The sequence below is a fragment of the Rhinolophus ferrumequinum genome, chromosome 6 (assembly GCF_004115265.2).
Source record: "Rhinolophus ferrumequinum isolate MPI-CBG mRhiFer1 chromosome 6, mRhiFer1_v1.p, whole genome shotgun sequence".
Classification (NCBI taxonomy): Eukaryota; Metazoa; Chordata; class Mammalia; order Chiroptera; family Rhinolophidae; genus Rhinolophus; species Rhinolophus ferrumequinum.
This window is the reverse complement of record NC_046289.1, coordinates 50,259,342-50,282,988: the sequence shown is the minus strand read 5'-3', so window position 1 is coordinate 50,282,988 and position 23,647 is coordinate 50,259,342. Positions and strand designations below refer to the sequence as shown.

The 23,647-nt window shown below is 40.2% G+C and overlaps 1 protein-coding gene across 2 annotated transcripts in view; it reads left to right on the top strand.

The window, feature by feature from the left end:
- FAM81A (family with sequence similarity 81 member A) overlaps positions 1-19,105 on the top strand; it is a 66,428-nt gene extending 47,323 nt beyond the window's left edge. For both annotated transcript variants that reach the window (XM_033106964.1, XM_033106966.1), the window contains exons 5-9: positions 3,004-3,133; positions 4,905-5,011; positions 12,369-12,504; positions 14,085-14,280; positions 16,813-19,105. In XM_033106964.1, the coding sequence (XP_032962855.1) occupies positions 3,004-3,133; positions 4,905-5,011; positions 12,369-12,504; positions 14,085-14,280; positions 16,813-16,937 (694 nt within the window). In that variant the 3' untranslated portion in view covers positions 16,938-19,105. The remainder of the gene's footprint in view (positions 1-3,003; positions 3,134-4,904; positions 5,012-12,368; positions 12,505-14,084; positions 14,281-16,812) is intronic.
- Positions 19,106-23,647: the final 4,542 nt, after the last annotated feature.

The window sequence follows — 23,647 nt, the reverse complement described above, 5'->3', positions numbered from 1 at the left end:
CGAGGATGTGGAGAAAAGGGAAACCTCGTGCACTGCTGGTGGGATTGCAGATTGGTGCAGCCACTATGGAAATCAGTAAGGAGGTATCTCAAAAAACTGGAAATGGAACTACCTTATGACCCAGCAATTTCACTCTCAGATATCTATCACAGAAATTCAAAACACTAATTTGAAAAAATTTATGCACCCCTATGTTTATTGTAGCACTATTCACAATAGCCAAGACATGGAAACAACTGAAATGCCCATTGGTAGATGACTGGATTAAGAAACTGTGGTACATTTATACAATGGAGTATTACTCGGCCATAAAGAAGAATGAAATCTTGCAACAATAGGGATGGACCTAGAGAATATTGTGCTAAGTGAAATAAGTCAGACAGAGAAAGACAAATCCATATGATCTCACTTACATATGGAATCTAAAGAATAGAATAAATGAAACAACTAATCAGAAACAGTCTCAGAAATATAGAAGAAAAACTGAGGGTTGCTAGATGGGAGGGAGGTGGGGATGAGGGAGAAGGTCAGGGGATTAGAAAGCACAATTGGTAAACACAAGATTGCCATGGGATACAAAAGACAATTTGGGGAATATAATCAATAATGTTGTAAAGATTTTGTAGGGTATCCGATGGACACTTGTCTTATTAGGGAGACCACTTCATGGACGGTGTAGATGCCTGACCACTGCGGTGTACACCTGAAGCTGAATAATAATGAATGTCAACTATAATTAAATATATACATATATAGTCAAAGGATGGAGAGTACAGTACAAGGAATAGAGTCAGTGGAACTGTAACAGCTATATACGATGTCAGAGGGGTAGTAGATTGGAGGAGAAGGGTTATCACTTTGTGAGTGGTATAAATATCTAACTATTACATTATTTTGTACACCTGAAACTAATAATTAAAAAAAATATTTTAAAAAATGCCAAAGTTTAAAGACAGAGAGCATCTTAAAAGCCATTAATTACTTACAAGGGAGCTCCCATATGACTGTCAGCTGATTTCTCAACATAAACTTTGCAGGCCAGAGGGATTGGCAGGAAATATTCAAAGCGATGAAAAGCAAGGCCCTATAACCAAGATTCCTCTACCCAGCAAAGCTATTATTTAGAATCGAAAGACAGATAAAGAGCTCTTTTCTTCTCCTCCCAGAGAAGAAAAAGCTAAAGGAGTTCATCACCACCAAACAAGTATAACAAGGAATGTTAGAGGGACTTCTTTAAGACAGAAAGAAAAGATAAAAAATATGAATAAAATGACAATAACTACATATCTGTCAACAGTTATTTTCAATGTAAACGGATTAAGTGCTCCCATCAAAAACATAAGGTGGCTGAATGGATAAGAAAACAAGACCTTTACATATGCTGCCTACAAGAGGCTCACTTCAGATCAAAGATATACACAGACTGAAAGTAAAGGGATGGGAAAAGCTATTTCATGGAAATGGAAACAACAAAAAAAGCTGGGGTAGCAACACTTATACCAGACAAAATGACTTTAAAATAAAGATTATAACAAGAGACAAGGACCCAGTAATCCCACCTCTGGATATTTATCCGAAGAAACCCAAAACACTACTTTGAAGGGACATGTACATTCATATGTTCATTGCAGCATTATTTACAATAGCCAAGGTGTGGAGGCCACCTGGGTGTCCAACAGTGGATAAATGGATAAAGAATAAGTGGTACATTTATACAATGGAATATTACTCAGCCATAAAAAGAATGAAATCTTGCCATCTGCAGTGACATGGATTGACCTACAGGGTATTGTGCTGAGTGAAGTAAGTCAGATAGAGAAAGACAAGTACCATATTATCTCACTTATATGTGGAATCTAAAGAACAAAATAAAGAAAACAGAAACAAACTCATACAGACAGAACATTTTGAGGATTGCCAGATGGGAGGGGGCTTGGGAAGATGGGTGAAGGGTGTAGAAGAGATTAAGTGGTACAAATTTGTACTTACAAAATAGTCATGGGGATGTAAAGCACAGCATAGGGAATATAGTCAATAATATTGTAATAACTATGTATGGTGTCAGGTGGGTACAAGACCTAACAGAGGAATCACTTCATAAGTTATATAAATGTCTAATCACTATGTTGTACACCTGAAACTAATGTGATACCCTGTTTCCCCCAAAATAAGACCTAGCCGGACAATTGGCTCTAATGCATATTTTGGAGCAAAAATTAATATAAGACCCGGTATTATATTATATTATATTATATTATATTATATTATACCTGGTCTTAAATTATATTATATAAGACCCAGTATTATATTATATTATATTATATTATATTATACCTGGTCTTACATTGTACTATATAGGACCTGGTATTATATTATATTATATTATATTCCCAGTCTTATAGTAAAATAAGACTGGCTCTTATATTAATTTTGCTCCAAAAGACGCATTAGAGCTGATGGTCCGGCTAGATCTTATTTTCGGGGAAGCACGGTATTGTATGTCCACTGTAATTGAAAAAAAATTTAAATTATTTAAAACTAAAAGAAAGGACAGGGGTGGTACTGGAGAATGCCAGACCACCTCCGGCACACTCTTAAGTCTTTTGTAATTGGACCCTCACTGCATATGGGTTTGTAGATGGCTTTGTACTCATGAGCATTGTAAAGCCTTTGCTCCTTTGATGGTTACATCTCTAGTCTTCTTAAGCACATCCCTGTGGTTTAACTTAAAAACCACAATGAGGACAGCTCTCTGAATTCATATGATCCTCTGTGAAAAAGAATGACTCGGTGCGATGTCAGAGAGATGTGGATGGGGGGAGGGGGGTCCACAGTGTGAGGGATAGAAATGATAAACGTCTAAGTATTACTTTGTCTTGTGCACCTGAAACTAATAAAAAATAAATAAATAATGACTCATAGTGCATTTTATATTATATAAGGAAGCCTTAGTGCTTGTTTTTAAACTTGAATGCGAATTAGCTTTGGTGTTTGCCTGGGCAGATGTGACGCCAGCATAGCCAGACTCTCCGCGGAACACAAAACGACCTATGAGGGGCTCCAACACTTGAACAAGGAACAGCAAGCTGCCAAACTTATCTTGGAAACGAAAATCAAAGATGCAGAGGGACAGGTAGGACATATTTCAGGTAGCCATTTAAAAGTGCTAATTTGTTCTGAGCTAAGAATAACATGATATTAAATTAACTGTTTCTTATAGGAGAAACTACCATGTTTCCCCAAAAATAAGACCTAGCTGGACCATCAGCGCTAATGCGTCTTTTGGAGCAAAAATTAATAATATAAGACCCAGTCTTAATATAAGACTGGGTATAATATAATATAATATAGTAATATAATATAATATAATACCAGGTCTTGTAATATATATTAATTTTTGCTCCAAAAGACGCATTAGAGCTGATGGTCCGGCTAGGTCTTATTTTTGGGGAAACACGGTAGCTAGGACACCCAGCATAAGCATCTCTTTTCTTTACTTCTTCCTTCCTTCTAAGTCACTAGAGTGGTCCTTCGTTAGGATGGCAACCAAAACGCCAAGATTTTTCGGTACAGTGCTAATTTCAAAGATTCTTTCCCTTCATTCGTAAAACAATTAATATATGCCAGAAATTCTAAATTATAACTCCAAAACTGCTTCTTACACAGGTAAGGATCAAGCAGTCTTTTACATGCCACTTGTTCCAATTTTTGGTTCAGGAAATAGTTACTATATTCACTGGGACCCATCATACATTCTACCTAATCCCATAGTCTGTTTGTGGGGAAAAGATAGGACAAAGCTAGGGGGTATGCTGGCTAATGAATTTCAGAGTATTTCACCTTGAAATTCCAGATGAATTTCACAAAGCAAACTTCATGGCATTTCACAGTTTGTTTTTTGACCACTTAAAAGTTTCCCTTTGCCATAATGGGGCCTGTCTTTCTATGATTTTCCCCAAGTATCTGCCCTACTACTCATTATTCTTCTTTTAAAGAGAAACTATTCTAGTAAAATTGGATATCTGGTTAATTTATTGGACTAAAAATACTGGTGTCCTCACTACATCCAATAAGTATCTAAATCTACTTATGTAAAAAAACACAGATATTATAAAACCATGAAAAAAAGAGAATAAAATGTCAAGTCCAATAATTTTTTTCAAAGAATGAGTAAGGATAGAATTATTACATCAGAAAATAGATGCTAAGGAAACATTAAGATTCTTGGTAGCCTAGCTACATAAAATAGATGTAGAAATCCATAAAAAGAGATATACTTTTTCTTTGTTCTGGATCTGATAAATACTTGTTCCAAGAATCGTTAAGTAAGGAACATTGAACATCATAATTTTTTGCAGAAAATAAAGACATTTCTTATAGCACTAGTTTTATGTTAAATGTTAGTAAAAAGACAAGGGAAAAATAGGTAGGCAGTGGGAGAAAGGAGTAGGAAGGATGTAGTTTACAAATTATATTTTCTGATGACTGAATAGTACGGAGGTAAATCTGGGAACTTAATGGATTTGTAAATGATAAGTATTCCAAATTCTCTGTGACTAGCAGCCACATTAACAGTAGAAATTTCACTTTGAAAAATGACTATATATTCTGCCAACAGATGGAAATAGTGTTCCTGAGCAGGAACTGGGCTAGCTCATCAGAGACCTGTAAAGTTTAGTGCTCCGTGCATAATGAATATTTTGGCAGTGCCACTGGGTCTTGATTTTTGATGGGTGTGTATGAAAGCAAACGGAAGGGGAAAGATAAGGTGAACTCCTAAATGAATGTATTAAATTAGATAGAATCATCATGCCATTTGACTAGAATATTGCTTTCTAAGAGTTTTCTGAAATTACCTGTGAAAAGGTTTGATGTGATATTTACAAGCCAAGTCTCTTTTTCAGATTTCTCAGCTTTTGAACAGAGTGGACTTGTCAATATCAGAGCAAAGCACCAAACTGAAAATGTCCCACAGAGATAGTAACCACCAGCTTCAACTTCTGGATACTAAGTAAGGAATCAGTTTATAAACATTTTTTTGGTAAAAGTTCTTTATGAGCTTATTCAGTACTAGTTTTTTGCCTCTTTGTTTTTATCTATTGCACAAAGTGAAAACAATACTGGAAGTTCAAAGGAAAATTTTCCATGTAGCATACTGTCACTTTACCTTCCTACTGTTTGTTTTTAGTAATAATAGTTGGATAATAACTCATCTGTTGATTCAATAGATATTTATTGAGCACCGGCTGGGGTGCTGAGGATCAGGAATGAAGAAAAACCGACTCTGTTCTTATCCTTGTGGAGTTTATAGTCTAGGCATTGGATGAGCGTTGATCAAACAATGACTAAAATAGGAGTTTGCTACACTTTCACATTTTGTTATGGTGACATTTTAAACTACACTTGCCCCCAGAGAAACTCATCTGCTGCTCTTATGCTCTATCAGAAAACCATACACCTTTTCCTGTCGTGAAGCTTCATGAGCTTCGCATATTCCTGCCAGAGCAGAGGCAGCAGGGACTACATATGTATCTGTGTGTGTACTTGTGTATGTGTGTATACACACATATATGTGTACTTAATTTAATTTTTAAAGATGCCTTCAGTATGGAACTTCGTTAGACACTTGTAGAAAGTTGAAGTTAATCATTCTCCAGGCTCTTACATCTCATTACCTCTACGTTTAATGCTGTTTCAGGGTTGTTGCCAGTTTAACAGGAATTCTCTTAATGAAAACCATGTTTCTTTTCCTCTAATTATCATATTTATATAATTATTGAGTTATGTCACCATTTCTCATAGATCCTACAAGCTGGCCAACCAAGTACAGAAAGATCTCTCCAGTCCTCTTCCTTCCATCACATAGGAAGAAAATCTTAGTATTTTTTCTAAGTGAATTATTGCCTTAGGAGATATTATTGTGTTTCCCCGAAAATAAGACCGAACCAGAAAAGAAGCCCTAGCATGATTTTTCAGGGTGTTTGTAATATAAAATAAGCCCTACTGTATTTCCCCAAAAATAAGACTGGGTCTCATATTAATTTTTGCTCCAAAAGACACATTAGGGCTTATTTTATATTACGAGCATCCTGAAAAATCTTGCTACTGCTTATTTTCCAGTTAGGTCTTATTTTCTGGGAAACACGGTACTAGTCAGGAGACATGAACATCTTTATTTTTTTCCTACAATTTGAAGTTTAGAAGCCTACACACAAAGGCTGTTCACAGAGGAAAGGAGACAAAGCCTGGGGCCTATGTGAAATAGAAAGCGACTCAAAAGGTGAAACCTGGTTGGATTAACTAGGAAAAATCCCATCCTATTTAGAGATCATAAGGAAACTTACCTGTCTAAATCTTGGCTCTGGGTAGAGGAATGAAAGTTATTTCTTGAAAATTCAGGACCACAACACCACCTTTAGATGGATTTAGAACTAGAATTCACATTACCCAAGTCACTTGAAGAAACCCACAGTGGATACTTATCTTAGAATGATACTGATTTGGTAGTGGCCTGAGATGTCCAGCAGAAGCAAATGCAAATCTTCAGTCTTCAAACCTTCCCACAGACAGATGAAATACTAAGGAACGTGAATTTACAATCAAATATTGTAAAACAATACAAGGAGAAAAGCCACATAAGTGGTAGAGTCAGGAGAAACAACAAAAAGCAGAATCAGACTGCTGAATGTTGCATATATAAGAATTATTGGATAAAATAAGTATATGTGTATAAATGTATGTATGTGTATTCACACACACACACACACACACACACACACACATTTTGAAAGTATGTCTAAGAGATAAGAAATTATCAAAATGACCAGTCAGAATTGAAAAACAACCAAATAGAACTTCTACAAAATATAATAATTGACAATAAAAGCTGTAACCTCTGACCACACCTGACCAGGGAGTCTGAACAGTGACCCCAGGTAGCCTTGGAGCCCAGCCTATGGCCCCATTTGATGGTTGAGAACAGCCTGCAGCTTTGCCCAGGCATGGAACTGAGCCAACAACCCTGCTTAAAAGCAGAACATGGCCTGTGACCCTACCTGACCAGGGATCACAGAAAATAACTCCGTCTGATCCCAGAGCACATCCTCCATCCCCACCCTTTACAAGGTACAGCTGGTGGCCCCGCCAGACCAGGGAGTCTGGCCAGTGACTTCACTGAACAGTGAAGCACAACCAGCAGCCTGCTCAATTGTGGAGTATAGCCTGAGGTCCTGAATGATCCTGAATCCCAGCCTGCAGCTCTGCCTGAACCTGGAGTCCAGCCAGTGGCAACATCTGGCTGGGGAGCAGAGCTTGGGGCCCCACATGATCAGGCACATTTGCACAGCTGAGCCTGCTGTTGTGCATGAATTTGGAGCCTAGCCAGTGGCAACATCTGGCCAGGAAGCACAGTTTGGGGCCCCACCTGATCAGGTGCAGCTGTGGAGCCCACCTTGTCGTCCTGCCCAATCATGGAGTGCAACCAGCAGCACCACTCTGCCAGGGAATACAGCCTGCAACTACACCCAACCAGAGGTAATTGCAGAGCCTAGTAGTTAGAGGCTCCCCTTGACTATGCTTCACTTGGCTACTGGCTCCACTAGCCAGTAGCCCTACCTAGCCAGGTAACCCAGCCAGTGGTCCCCACTACCTCATAGCATGGACAGCAATCCTGACTGACTAGAGACCTAACAGTCGTATGGAGAAGATTCGACCCATCAGAAGCAGAATACACATTCTGAAGTGCACACAGAACATTCTCTAGGGTAGATCTTATATTAGGCCACAAAACAAGTCTTAACAAATTAAAGAAGATTGAAATCAAACCAAGTATCTTTTTTTGACCACAATAGTATACAACTAGAAATCAATAACAGGAGGAAAACTGGAAAATTGACAAATATGTGGAAATTAACCCATTCCTGAATAATCAATGTGTCAAAAAAGCTCAAAAGGGAAATAAAAAAATCTTGAAATAAATGAAAATCGAAATGCAACATACCAAAACTTATGGGATGCGGCAAAGGCAATTCTGTGAGGAAAGTTTACAGAGATAAATGACTACATTATGAAAAAAGAAAGATCTCGAGTAAACAATCTAACTTTATACCTCAAGTGTAGTGCAGGGGATCCTGCCGACTTCGCCAAGTGTCGTGCGGGGCGTCCGGCGGGGTCTCTGGTCCCGCTCCCCAAACAAGAACGCAGGACATGGTGAGGCCAAAAAGGAACACCCACGGAGCCATAGGTAGGGGAGTCACACCACTATAGTCTCACTGGCGGCTGGGTCGGAGACACAGGAACCAGGAGCAACACAATTCTCAACCCGCCGCTTGCAGACTCAGCCACCATCTTCTTGCTAGCTCCCCCCCTTTCTCCTTTTCTTCTCTGCTAGCCTCCTCTCCTAGCCTAGCCACGGCAGTTATATTCATGGCTAATGGCTCACTGGTTACAGCTGACGGCCAACTAGCCACAGCTGCTGGCCATTTGATCACAGTCGATGGCCATTTACTACCTGAGCCAGCACCTTTCTATGTGAGGCCGAGAGCCTGGAAACTGCTTTTTGGGGCTCTGTCCCCACACTCCACCCCTACAGGCTCTCGCCTCACAATCTACGCGACAAGCGTCTTCCGCGAGGGGCCCTGTGCGAGGAACCTGGAGGTGAATGCTATTTCCTGGACACAGCCAAGCTCTCTGGTCACAGTCAGGGTTTCTCAGGGCACCACCAGTACTCCTGGGCACAGCCAGACTTCCTGGACTTCTTAGGGTACCACTAGTCTCCCCGGGCACAGCCAGGGTTTCTCAGGGCACCACCAGTACTCCTGGGCACAGCCAGACTTCCTGGACTTCTTAGGGTACCACTAGTCTCCCCGGGCACAGCCAGGGTTTCTCAGGGCACCACCAGTACTCCTGGGCACAGCCAGACTTCCTGGACTTCTTAGGGTACCACTAGTCTCCCCGGGCACAGCCAGGGTTTCTCAGGGCACCACCAGTACTCCTGGGCACAGCCAGACTTCCTGGACTTCTTAGGGTACCACTAGTCTACCCGGGCACACGAGGGCCTCTCAGGGCACCGCCACTCTCTCTCTCGGCACAGCCCGGCTTCCTGGACACAGCCAGGGCCTCTCAGGGCACCGCCACTCTCTCTGGGCACAGCCCGGCTTCCTGGACACAGCCAGGGCCTCTCAGGGCACCGCCACTCTCTCTGGGCACAGCCCGGCTTCCTGGACACAGCCAGGGCCTCTCAGGGCACCGCCACTCCCTCTGGGCACAGCCCGGCTTCCTGGACACAGCCAGGGCCTCTCAGGGCACCGCCACTCTCTCTGGGCACAGCCCGGCTTCCTGGACACAGCCAGGGCCTCTCAGGGCACCGCCACTCCCTCTGGGCACAGCCCGGCTTCCTGGACACAGCCAGGGCCTCTCAGGGCACTGCCACTCTCTCTGGGCACACGAGGGCCTCTCAGGGTACCGTACTGGATTCTCAATGGTGGCCGGTCAAGACACAAAAGCAAACATCCCCCAGTTCCACTACATGGTGGTATGTTCCCAAACAGTCAAGCTGTCCATTTATGTTCCCAAACAGTCAAGCTGTCCATTAAATTAGGGATGGAAGGCAATTCCCCATAGTCCATAGTCATTCACCAGGGCTGTCCTGGGGGTGAGGGATGACCCTGACCTCACCATCAGCTCCCACGGAGGACTCAGCAAGCCTTTCCTCCTGGGACTACAAGTCCTGCATCCGGGCTGCCTCAGCAAGCACTTCCCAGCCCACAGGACCGCAACAACCTTCGCTTTCTCCGGCCTCTGCTGGTTGGGGAACCGTCCACGTCTTCCCACCCCTCCACGGGGCTCCAGCTCTCAGGCAGCTGCTCCTCCTGGTCTTCCTGCAACTGAGTGTTCATATGCACAAACTGCTCCACTGCCCTTCGGAGAGCTTTGGCCGACACCATACCCTGCTCGCTGCGCCATGTGTAGTGCAGGGGATCCTGCCGACTTCGCCAAGTGTCGTGCGGGGCGTCCGGCGGGGTCTCTGGTCCCGCTCCCCAAACAAGAACGCAGGACATGGTGAGGCCAAAAAGGAACACCCACGGAGCCATAGGTAGGGGAGTCACACCACTATAGTCTCACTGGCGGCTGGGTCGGAGACACAGGAACCAGGAGCAACACAATTCTCAACCCGCCGCTTGCAGACTCAGCCACCATCTTCTTGCTAGCTCCCCCCCTTTCTCCTTTTCTTCTCTGCTAGCCTCCTCTCCTAGCCTAGCCACGGCAGTTATATTCATGGCTAATGGCTCACTGGTTACAGCTGACGGCCAACTAGCCACAGCTGCTGGCCATTTGATCACAGTCGATGGCCATTTACTACCTGAGCCAGCACCTTTCTATGTGAGGCCGAGAGCCTGGAAACTGCTTTTTGGGGCTCTGTCCCCACATCAAGGTACTAGAAAAAGAATAAGAAACTCATCTCAAAGATAGCAGAAAGAAGGAAATAAAGATTAAAGTAGAAATGAATTAAATAAAGAATAGAAAAACAATGGGAAAAAATAAGCAAAACTAATTGCTGATTTTTTTGAAAGATAAACCAAATAGACAAAACTTGAGGTAGACTAACCAAGAAAAAAAGAAAGAGAACTCAAATAAATAAAATCATAAATGAAAGAGGAGACGTGACAGATGATACCACAGAAATACAAGGGATCATAAGAGACTACTGTGAACAGTCATAGGTTGTTCATGGGTAAATTCCATCAAACATTTTAAAAATGATTAATGGCAATCGTTTTCACACAAGTTCAAAAAATAGAAGAGGAGGGAACATTTCTAAACTCATTTTATGAAGTCAATATTACCCTGATACTAATGGCACAGACAAACACAACAAGAAAACATCCCTGCTGAACATAGATGCAAAAATTCATAATACCTCGTAAGCTATATAAATGTTTAATCAGTATATTGTACACCTGAAATTGATACAAAATAATACTGAATGTCAACTATAATTGGAAAATTAAAAGTGGGGAGAAAGGTGAAGGGGAGTAAGAGGTCCAAATTTCCAGGTATGAAACAAATAAGTCATGGGGATGTAATGTACAGCATAGGGAATATAGTCAATAATATTGTGATAATGTGATATGGTGTCAGATAGTTGCTGGATCACTTCTTTAAGTATATAAGTGTTGAATAACTTTGGTATACACCTGAAACTAATATGATATTGTATATTAGCTACATTTTAAGAGAAATCTTAAAAAAAACACAACCAAAATCCATGAAGAAAAAAAAAGATATTCAAATTAGAGAAAAAGAAGTAAAATTATCCCTGTTTGCAGATGACATGAACTTATATGTAGAAAACCCGATGGAGTGTACCAAAAAACTGTTAGAATAAGTGAATTTAGTAAAGCTGTCATGATCTGTGGTCAGTCTCCCTGGTCAGGCATGGCTGCCGACTGAGCTCCACAGTCAAGTGAAGCTGCTGGCTTGGCTTCCTGCCCAGGTAAGGCCAAAAAGCTTTGTTTTTAATGATACGACCAAGAAGTTGTACTTACCACTTCTTCATGTGTCCCATTGCCCAACTTCGCCATATGACCACACCTAGCTGCAAGGGAGGCTAGGAAATGTAGCTTCTGGCTAGGCAGCCATGCACTCGGTCCCATTTGAGGATTTCTTAATAGGGAAGAAGAGGAAAACAGATATTGCAGATAATTAGGGGCTTCTACTACAATGGGTGTTCATTTTATTTTATTTTTTAAGTTACATATATTCTTTTGTACCTTTTTTACATTTCATAATAAAAATAATTAAAAAAGTAATTAAGGGAAGGCAGCAAGTGTGAAGTGGTATTTTAATGAATTTGGACAGGGAGAGGACTAGAGGAATAGAGGGTTATGTTTTTTCTTTCACTTTTAGTTTTCATTGCAATAGGGAATATCTGCATGCAGCAAGAGCAATTTGGAGAACATAAGAGAGAAAGGGATCCAAGGGGAAGAGCCCAGGGAAAGAGGGAAGCCTGGACGGGAGCTGAGACACTGTGTCCTCTGAGCTGGGAGCACTGGAAACCCTCTGAACTACAAAAATTAGCACCTGACGTGGCTCAGTGTCACTGTGTGACACCTCAGTGCCCACACTGTCAGCTCTTCATGGGTAGGAAGTATTATCAGGTGCTTTTTGTCTGTTGTATATATTTTTTCCCTCTCCACCCCTCCCAATTTAGCGCTAAATGTAATTTTAAGAAAAAGTAAGTATGTAATTCTGAGTGAGCTGAGTTTAATGCTGACTTATTAATGAGAATTTTGATAGTTGCAGCCTGAGGTTATTTGATGTCATTTTAAAATTGTTTTACATCTAACTTGCAAACTTTCTTATTTCAGATTTAAAGGTACAGTTGAGGAACTCAGTAACCAGATTTTATCTGCACGAAATTGGTTGCAACAGGAACAAGAACGGATAGAAAAAGAACTTTTACAGAAAATCGATCAGCTTTCCTTGGTTGTTAAGGAAAATAATGTAGGTATTGATGTTTAGTAATAACACATTAAAATTATTTGGTGCGGGTCTGCAATGTTTGAGTAATACCTAGTGCCTAGTAACTTATCATTGATTTATTTAGCACCACATTAATCTGTTCAGTTGTGTCTTGCGTTAGAACCCATTCCAGGGTTCATATTGCTTCTTTGTATTTGTTATAAAGAGATGGAGCACTTTGACTTATTTTAATTAACAAAGGCTAAGGAGAAAATTTCAATATTTTCAGCTAAGATGAAGTAAAGTCAAGACCTTAATGAACCAAATAGTCCATCTGCTTTTCTAAATAAAACTGACAATTACAAACTTCATCCTAGCTTGTTTTTAATTTGATGATCTGGTAAAAACAGCGTTGACTAGATACCCCCCGCCAGGCCCCTCAATCACACTATAATCACGGTGCAACATGTGAAAGAGAATCCACCGTTTTCTTTTCCATCTTCCTTCTCCTTTTACCCCACTCACCCATAGAACTTAGATTTGCAGAACTGCTCAAAAACCGTATCAAGAAAGCCTTGCATATGTAATATTCAAAATCAGTAGATTCTGAAACTAGTACTTGGCTGGCACATGTTTTGGTTTAGTTATTAATATTTAGCCTGACCATCTCCCTCTCCCTTCTCTTTCCTTGCACTGCTTCTTCCTGTGGGACTTTGATGGAGCACAAGTGATGGTGCAGTTTGCTTCTCTGGTTCTGCTTTCTCAACACCCAGCTGTTGAATTGCAGATGCATAGAACAGCATCAGGAGAGCTTTGTCTTGCCATAGCCCACTGTCAGCTTGGTGTTTATAGTCCTGACCTCCAAAGCTCACCTGTCGGCATGGATCCCCATAAAAATGAAGCATGGTGGAAAATAAAGGAAAGAAAATATTTAATATTTCAAATATTTCTCCAGGTGTCTGCCATATTTTTATCAGATCTACTGATTGATTTACTTAGATACATACTACTGTATTTGTAGGCCTGGGTGTTTGGATCACTGTTATTTGTCCATGTGAATTGGTTTAATAACTAATAGTAAACCCCAGGGTATTGGTGGCTTTAATAGGATAGAAGCTTATTTCTCTTTCACATGGAAGATGTGTGGGTGTAGGGATTACAGGGCTGATGTGGTAGCTTGTCAGTCCTCAGCTCCCAGGAGCCTTCTGACTCAACTCTGCCCATCCTAAAGAGTGACCCTCGTCCTCATAGTTCAACGTCTGAATTCCAGGAACAGAAGAAAGAAGGAAAGGGCAAAGATATGCCACAGCTGTCTTTTAACTTTTCCTGGAAGCTGCCACATACACTTATACTTATGTCTCGTTGGCCACAACTTAATCATATGCCTACCCCAAACTCAGGAGACATAGGAAATGTAGTCTTCATTCCAGGTGACCTTATACCCAGTTAAAAATCAGGGGTCTCTTATGGAAGAAACGGAGAATGGGTATTAGGGTGACCAACCAGCAACCTCTGTGATTCTCCTTCCTGCAGTCTGTTGTTAAATGATCTTATAACTGATGCAAATGAAATACAGACTTACTTTTTAGAGTAATCAGTGCGATTCTTATCATGGATCTCAGGGAGCCAGTGAAAGGGACATGGAGAAGAAGCTCAGCCATATGTCAGCCAGACTTGACAAAATAGAAGAGAGTCAAAAGAAGCATATGGAAGTGCAGAGAACAAAACAAGAAGAGGAGAAGGTGCACGGGCGAATCAGCAAGCTGGAGTTACAGATGAGTGAGGACATGAAGGAAATGAAAGCAGAAGTTGATGCTGGTAGGCCAAAAAGAAAACCGCTCCCATGGTTTATTTCATATTTGATCTAAAAAACAACTGATTAGTATTCCCCTACAACTGCCCAGGAACCTGGCTAATGGTAATATCAGTGAAATGTCCTTAGGTGAGTTTCTAAGTAGCTGTGCTGTATTGAACTAAAACATCGTTTCAATTCCATAGACATGAAGAGCCACCATGAGAGACAGGTAAACAAAACGAAAATTGCGTAGCTTGCAACTGTGCACTTTAGTGCCGTTTGCAATTCTTTCCATTCATAGCCAAGGTCAATATGTCTCAGAAATAAGCACATATCTTTGAGAGGCTTTCGAAGGCTTTATTGTATACTGTTGGCAGTATACCACAATGACAATCAATGATTTTCCTTTACTTAGACATCAATAGGCCCATTAATTCACACTTGTTTAGAAGAAAATGTTAGAACTGATTGCAACTTCTGAAGCACTGCCACATGAAGGAGGGATTAGATACACACTCTGAGTCAGGAATATAGAACTGGAACCAATCAGTGTTAAGTTAACCAAAGACAGATCTTAACTCAATATGAGGCAGAAGTATAGCAGGTCCTTGAATAATGTCATTTTATTCAACGTCGTTTTGTTATAACATTGATGAGATGCCATGGGAACTTAACTCGTGTTTATATCAATCAGCCTATGGTAAAATTGGTTTTGTTGTAGTTGTTTTGCTTAAAGTTGCAGAACCTATTGATGACATTAAGTGGGGACTTACTGTATCCTCAATTAACGGGTCCTGAAAAGACACTGGTGGCTTTGTGAACTGGAAAACTCTTTGTTACTAAAGTATTCAAATGGAGGCTGGTTGATCGTGGTCAGGAAAGAAAAGACAGTTTTGTGGTGTGAGAAGGGGGACAAAATTATTTCCTAGCTCCTTCCAATTTCCATAATTTTCTTCTATGGAATTGTGGTATTTTGGCCACATGGAGATAAAAATAGTTATTTATCCCAAGGATAATTTTGTTGTTATCATCAAACATTTATTATTTTATTTAAGTAGGAGCCACAACTAAATTTATGAATTAAAGACCTTATAAGTATAAAAATGAATTTTCTTTCTTGGTCTTTTAGGCTACTAGAATATGGTGTTTAATTTCATCAGTGTTTAACTTTGCATCATTTCCTGAGTGAATTTATTATCATTTATTCAACACTGAGTTGAAATAAATTTATTCAACATTTATTTAACATTTAGTACCTAATAAGAAATGCATATGAACCTTTTTTAAATTAAAAATATTTATTTTTTATTACACAATTAATACATCTCTTAATAGAAAAACGTAAAGCACCAAATATTTTTTAAAAATACCTTCTTTCATCCAGAGGTCATTTTTATGTATATCTTTGTATACATATAGGCTATGTGCTTTTTCAAATGAAGATTCATGTTATACATGCTGATTTGTAACCTCCTCTTTTATTTAGTAATATGTGTATCTTTTCATTCAATAGCAACAGTATTTTTAATAAGTAATGTTTATACTTCTTTTTCATGAATTGCCGCATAAAGAAAATTTTATGAGAGAAAATTCTAAATTTACTAATGAAGACAAGACCTTTCAAAAATTTATTTTATAAACCAATAGAAATACAGAATAATATAAAATGCTCTTTTGAGGGGGAATTTTTTCTTTTTTATCTTTTTATTTTAAAATAATTTCAAATTTAGAAAAACTGTAAGGAGAGTCCAAAAACTCTATTTATCTTATCTTTCCTCTAGGTTAACCAATTGTTAACATTTGGGAAATTTGCCTAACCTTGAGTGTGTGTGTGTGTGTGTGTGTGTGTGTGTGTGTGTTTAATTTTTTTTCCTAAATCACTTGGGAGTACATTTCAGAAATTATGATGCCCTTTTACCTCTTTATTATTTCAAACTATATACTCTAAGAACAAGAACGTTCTCTTAAAAAACTATAGTACAGTATAATATCGATAAAATATTTTTCAATGTTCAGTTCAACTTTTGCCATTGTTTCCTTTATTCCAGACCTTCCCTGATCTAGGTTCTAATCCAGAATCACACATCATATTTAATTAGCGCGCTTCTTTATTTAGTCTCATTTAATCTGAATCAGTTCCTCAGTGATGTTGACCTCATCAAAGAATACAGGCCAGGATTTTGTGGAATGTCTCACAGTTTGGGTCGTTTGCTTCCTCTCAATTAGATTCAGGTTGTAGGTTTTGGACAGAAATGACACAGAAGTGATGTGTCCTTCTCAGGAAACTTTCTCAGGAGCTACCTGATGTTAGTTTCTCCCAGTACTGGTGAAGTTAGCTTGGTTAAAGTGTAACTGCCAGATTTCTCCAAAAAGTAATCGGTAGGGAGATACTTTGAAGCTATGTGACTATTCAGTTTCCCATCAAATGTTTACTCCAGTACTTTTAGCATCTGTTAATAATTTTTGCCCAAATCAACTATTACTACATGCGGTAGAGTTTGATACAGCATTGTTTTATTAATATTAACTCTTGTGAAACTTACCTCTTCTTAAAGGATTTACAGCCATCTATGAAAGCATAGGATCCCTCAGGCAAGTTCTTGAAGCCAAGATGAAGCTGGACAAGGACCAGCTACAAAAGCAAATCCAACAGATGCAGAAGCCGGATGCTCCCATGTGAAGGGACTTGGGACAAGGACCTTAGTGGTGGTTCTGCCAGTGGGGCTGGGAGCTCGATACGTCTGTAGCCAGGCTGTTGTGGCATTCGGGATTGTTCTAGTCATGGCGTGCATGTGCCGGGAAATGTGTATTCGTAGGTCTAAATGTTGACCTTGAATCTTGAAAACACTCTGAAAGTATTAAGTACAATTTTGACCACTTTATTCCACTTCTCTAAGTTCAGATTTGGAAAGGGTTTTATCCCCTTCATGTTATGAATGAAAAGACTTAATTTTCCTTCAATGCTTGATGCTCTAGCCAAGATTTTACATTTTGAAAAATGTCATGGTGATTTTTTTAAATTGAGAAACTAAAGAATTTTCACAGAAATGTGTTGCTCCTCACCCTAAAAAAGAGAACGTCCTGATAGATTAGAATTCAACCTTTGAGTCCATATTTGGATTTTGTTATTGTTGTCTGTGCATTTCTTATATTGGTTATCTTCTTATAAATCTTCTGTCTTTTGGAGGGAGAAGGGACTCAACATTTGGGGAAAAAAACCTCACCACTTATGTAATGAAAATAGTTTAAAAACTGAGAACTGCCATATAGATTACAAATTAAAATGGAAACTTACGACAATTATTTAGATAATGCAAGGCACAATATTTACATCAATCACCTAGTTAAACCAGGTTTTAATATTGAAAACGTTTTTCAATTATCCACAGCCTGTTTAGTGATAGCCATATATTTAATAATGAAATGGTGGTTAAGAGTTTGTTTATTGCACAATTAATTATTCATCAATCATAATAGAATGTAAGAATTTTTCAGGCTTTTATGACCTCCTTGCTAAATGTTTCCAAAATTAGCACAAAGTGCTAAGGTTTATATATACTTACTGTATTCTTGTGCCTTGGTTTTATCACGTCAATGCACTGTACCCTATAAAAGTTTTGCAGACAAAATAGAAGGCATGATAATACATCAGAATTATGATGTAAAAATGGGATCCTATGTATTTTTTAAATTCTAAAAATTTTATCACTGTTAAGACATTAGTCATTCAGTATTATTAACAAAACAGAAATTCATACTTTTGTATGGACAGAGAATCAAATTGATGTTGTATTTATAACACTGTCAGGAAATTTTCATTTTGAGCAACTTTGGAGACCCTGGGTGTTTTATTTCCATTCGCCATATTTGATTAGTCATTGAAAATTGGCACCAGTGCTGTTTGTTCACCTATGTATGTAAGAACTGATAGTGAGACACACGCCGTTCTAACCTGTGAGGGTGCCCAGGAGAAAGGAAACAGAAATACTTTTAAAATTTTAAAAACTTTTTTGTTGTTGTTTGCTGAGGACTCAGGAAAAATTAAAGCATTTTCTATTTTTAGGATAAATCATAAATGAAATATCTAACTGGCTATTACTGTTTACCCGTATAAAATATGCTGCTAAAGTACACACTATCTTACCCTCAATGGCTTGACAAAATTGTTTTTTAATTTGGAACGGAGTATTCATTTAAGGAATATGTCATCCGATATGTATTTCCTTATTTTGTCACGAATCTTTGCATCTCTATATAGGAAGACTATTTCCACTAAACAGTAAAAAAAAAAAAAAAAAAAAAAAAAAAATGGCTAACGCTCTTTTGCAATCAGAAAGTGATTTTCTTTTTGTGACAGAGTCACCGTGTTTAGTTCAGTTCTCCATGTTTAAGCACAAGCCACACAACACAGAGAGCCACGGCCCCTCCAGCATTGCTCTCCTCTGCAGTCTCTGAAAAGGAAGAATCAGCACCAGTGACACCTGGGAAGAGGGGAACAGAGGACACCTGCTGGACTCAGGTAGAGGGCGTGATGTGAGCAGGTGACGCTTGGCTGTCCGCTGAATTGCTCAGGTGCTTCTGATGCTGCCAACTCCACATCATGAGCTTTGGCAGGGGTTCGCCACCACGGCTACATGTTGCAATCCCCTGGGGAGTTCCAAAAGCTACTGGTGCCTGGGCTGCCCCCAGGCCAATTAAGTCAGAACCTCTGGGAGGTGGGACGCAGGCATCAGTACGATCACGGGCCCCTGGGTGATTCATGCACTGGGGAGGTTATGAGCCACCAAGCTACAGTGTACTCTTATCACCAAAGTTTAAATGAGAATCAGCTTCCGTGTTCTTTCCTTTACCAGAAATTTGCAATAAAAAAGAATAAAATTTCCAAATGTATGTGATGTATGATTTTTAAAAGCCTTTTAATGTGAGGTGAACATTTCAGAAAAGGCCATAGGAAGTGCTCCTCATACCTTTGCGTGGAAAGCCTGCGGTGGTTGAAATAATGTGCTCCAGGTCCTCCTGGCAGACCTGCTGTGGACTGGGAAGTCATGGGAGCTGCTCCATCTGTGGGTCCCTGAGGCTGCTGGGCCCCTTCTTGCTTATGGAATAAGGCCAGATGTAGTTCTTAGTGTGAGCTGTATGCCCATGCTACCACCTTGGGGTGTGTTAACTCATTTCATTATAATTACAATGAGTTGGGTTAAGTACTATTCATGCCCCATTTTACAGATGAGAAAACTGAGTCACCTAAAGGTTATGCAGCTTGCCCCATATCCTGCAGCTTGTAAGTGGGAGCCAGGATTCAAACCAACAGACTATTTCCGCAGCCTGGGCACCTAACCAACACACTATCCTACCTCTAAAGATATAACCTTGCTTCCACATAACTCTGACTAGACAGGCCATCAGCTGCAGCCCCATGTCTACATGGCCTTATAGTTCTGCCAACTGAGTTCCTTTGCTTTTTAATGCCCCAACTCCAAATACCTACGATAGGCAATTACATTAGCTCTGCTTAGGTCTTCTTCTGGTATCAGTGGAGGCAAGGGAGGTGGGGTCATTTGGTGCCACAGGACTGTAGAGTCACACTCATTTCATTTGAGTTTGGGTTGTCCTCGGCAGTGGACTGTGGCTCTGTGCACTAGGACTTGGCTTGTGTTGGGTGAGTTCAGAACAGAATAGGAAATATGGCTCCCTCTAAATTGTGAGTACCCCACTAGGCTTTCAGCCTGAAAAAACCCACAGATCACTCATGACATACTGGAAACTCAATAGTAACTGTACAGAGTTTTTCTGTCACTGTCCTCTTTTAGCTGTGTGACCTTAGGAAGTTCTCTCTCTCTTTCTTTCTCTCTCTCTCTTTTTTTACTGACCACTCTTATTTTTATGACACCAATTAAATACAACATACGTAGTAACTGATTGTTCTACTTTTTTATGGAAGCTGTGTGACAGGTTTGCCGTCTCTTGTGCATTTCCCCCATTTATTCTACACAACACTAACAGGAGCCCTTTAGACCCATGGAAGAGAAAAACAAAATGATCTAGCTCCAAAGTCCTCCAGGATTCCATAGGCAGTTCTCCTAACCAATCCAAGCCTCAGTTTTCTCATCTGCAAGATGGATATTATAGTAATTTAAAAGAGGGGGCTAGTTTATAATTTTCAAAATGTTGAAGTAGTTTATGCAATACTGGTTATAAAGTGGTAAAAAATGGGATGTGGGAGGGGAGATATTGGTGGTGTAACATAGAAAGTATATAAAGATCCATGACTTGGTCCAAAGCATTCCATTACTTTCTGGGATCATGTTTGGGAAGTGACTCTAACTTCCACAGAAAGTGTATTTCAGCCTGAGGCACACAAGAGCAGTAGACCCTGGATGAAGAGATAAGTAGACAGGACCAGAAGGGGTCCCTGAATGTGGGGGAAAGTTGGGCAGATCCTCAGGCCAGTTTCATCCTGGAGCAGGTGTGGCCTCCCCAGGCCTGAGCCAGCATTGAGAGTGTTGGGACGGGTGGGATAAGAGCTGGAGAAAGAACAAAGTCCACGTCAGGAGGGATGAAATGTGATACAGAGGCTGAAGATGTAGAGTCCAGAGTTCAAGTTGGAAATGAGATCCAAAACAGGTGGGGCTGGGCCTTGAGGCTTGTTTGTATGGATTGGAAGAGCCAATTATGGCTGGGCTAGACTCACAAATGATGTGTGTTGTGTGCAGACAATTGTCAGCTCCGTAGGAAGGAAAACCTGGCAGGTGGATTCAGAATCCCACTGAAGAGTGACATTAAATATATGGAATTACAGTTATGATGATGTGTCTACTATTCATATTTCTCATTCTGGGTTTTGGGTTGTTAATCTCAAAAACTTTGTCATCCACATAAATCTTTTCCAGGTATCCTTTTATACCTAGGCAGATCTACTTGATTATTAGAGTCAAGTTGCTGGCTGTGGTAGACAGTCTCAAAAATGTCTCCCAACGACCCCCATCTCCTGGTATTTAACCCCTTGTGCACTCCCTCTCCTGGAGTGTGGGCTGGACTTATTAATGGGCTTCACATTAATACAATATGGCAGAAATGATGACTTTCCACTTCTGAGATTAGGTTATAAAAGGACTATGGCTTCCTTCTTGGTCTTGGTCTTTCTCTCTGCCTCTCTCTCATCACTTGTTTTGGGGGAAGCAAGCTTCCACGTTGTAAGAAGCCTAATGGAGATGGCCATGTGGTGTGGCAAGGAACTGAGGCCCTCAGTCCAATAGCCTGAAATGAACTGACCCTTCAACAGTCAGGTGAGTAAACTTAGAAGTGTGTCCCCCTACCACCAAAAAACGAAAGCAGAAACTCAAACAAATAGTTGTACACCTATGTTCATAACAGCATTATTCACAACAGCCAAAAGGTGGAAGCAACCCAAGTGTCCATTGATGGATGAATGGATAAGAAAAATGTGGTGTATACATACAGCGGAATATTATTCAGCCATAAAAAAGAAGGTAGTTGTGACCCATTACTACAGCATTTATATTACGCTAAGTGAAATAAGCTGGTCACAAAAGGACAAAGGTTGTATGATTTCACGTGTATGAGGTATCTAGAAGAGTCAAATTCATAGAGTCAGCGAGTAACATATGATAGCTGGCAGGCGCTGGAGGAGAGAGTGGAGGACAGGGGTTAGTATTTCATGGGTACAGAGTTCAGTTTGGGATGATGTAAAAGTTCTGGAGATGGATGGTCGCGATGGTTGCACAACAATGTGGATGTACTTAATACCGCTTAACTGTCCACTTTAAAATGGTTAAAGCAGTAAATTTTATGTATACCTTACCACAATTTTTTAAAAAGAACAAAAGAAGTGGATTCCCCAACGCCTAAGTTGAGCTTTCGGATAAGACTGCAGCCCTGGACCGTTTACTACAAACAACCTCATGAGAAATGCTGAGCCAGAGACACCCAGCCAAGCCACGCCCATGTCTGATCCACAGAAACTGTGAGATAAATTGGGTTGTTTTAAGTCACTACATTTTGGGGTAGTTTGTTATATGCAGCAATAGCTAACTAATACACTGGCACTGGGGAATCCTGACAGAGTTATTTTTGTGGAAATGCTTATTTCTTATTGAGCTACAAATTAGATGTACATACATAAAAATATATGTAATCTCATTTAATATATTTTCTGAGCAGGAAATGACCTTAAAAAATGTATACTTAATGGCATATATACCTCATCACATTTGATCTTTGTAATTGTTTTGATGGAGGAGCAGGGATTAGTCTGCTTTACATGACCTGCACATGATTCTAATGCACGTTAAACTTGAGAATCATGGGCAGCTGGATGGCTCAGTTTCTTAGAGCGTGAGCTCTTAACAACAAGGTTGCCAGTTCAATTCCCACATGGGCCAGTGAGCTGCGCCCTCCACAACTAGACTGAAAACAGCGACTACTTGACATCCTGGAAAAACACACTGTTCCCCAACATTCCCCCCCCCAAAAACAAAATTTAAAATTTGAGAATCACAATGGAGATCTGCAATGTAATACAGTAGTCATTAGCCACATGTGGCTGCTTACATTTAAATATAGATTAACCTGAATTAAATAAATTTAAAAATTCTGTTTCTCAGTTGCAGTAGCTGCATTTCAAGTGCTCAATAGCCACATATGGTTAGTGCTACAGTATTGTCCTGTAAAAATGTAGAACTTTTCTATTATCGCAGTAAGTTCTGTTGGACAGTCCTAGTCTAGAGCAATAATTTCTTCACTTGCAACTCGCTCTACATCTCTACTTTCATTTGTCAGCCTAGAATGAGCTTTGGACCTGGAATTTTCCTCCGGCCTCATTTCTACAATGTTATGCCGGTTGTCCCATTAGAAATCGTTTCCCAGGTCTTTGTGTACTCGTATATTTTGTCTCGTCTGCCAGTTCTGATTGTTGGACATTGCTGCCTGGAGCACTCTATTAAGAAAGATCGGGAAGCTGGTGCCAGACTGGAAGGAAGAGCCAAGGAGGAACAGCCAAGAGGAGGGGGGGTGCCTGCCTGTGTGCTGCGTGTCTGTCAGGGTCACTCCAGGACACTCCAGGTCTGTGGGATGCCTGGTGAGGGGTTGTGGGCCAGATGACTCTCGAGTGTCTCTCATGCTCCCTGGTGAGAGGTACCTGGCAGGCCTGGGATTAGAGTGAGGCAAAGTGAGGCCCTCACCTTGGAAAACTTAAAGGGATACCCACAACTCTGTAATTAAGATAAATAAGATGTTAATGCAATAATACAACTTTTAAAGATCAAAATTAATGCACAGAAATGCACGATGAACAAAATATCAAACCCTAAATAAAGATGAGATCCAACTGTGCTGTGTGGAGCCATTTTGAAACTGAGATAGAAAGAAAAA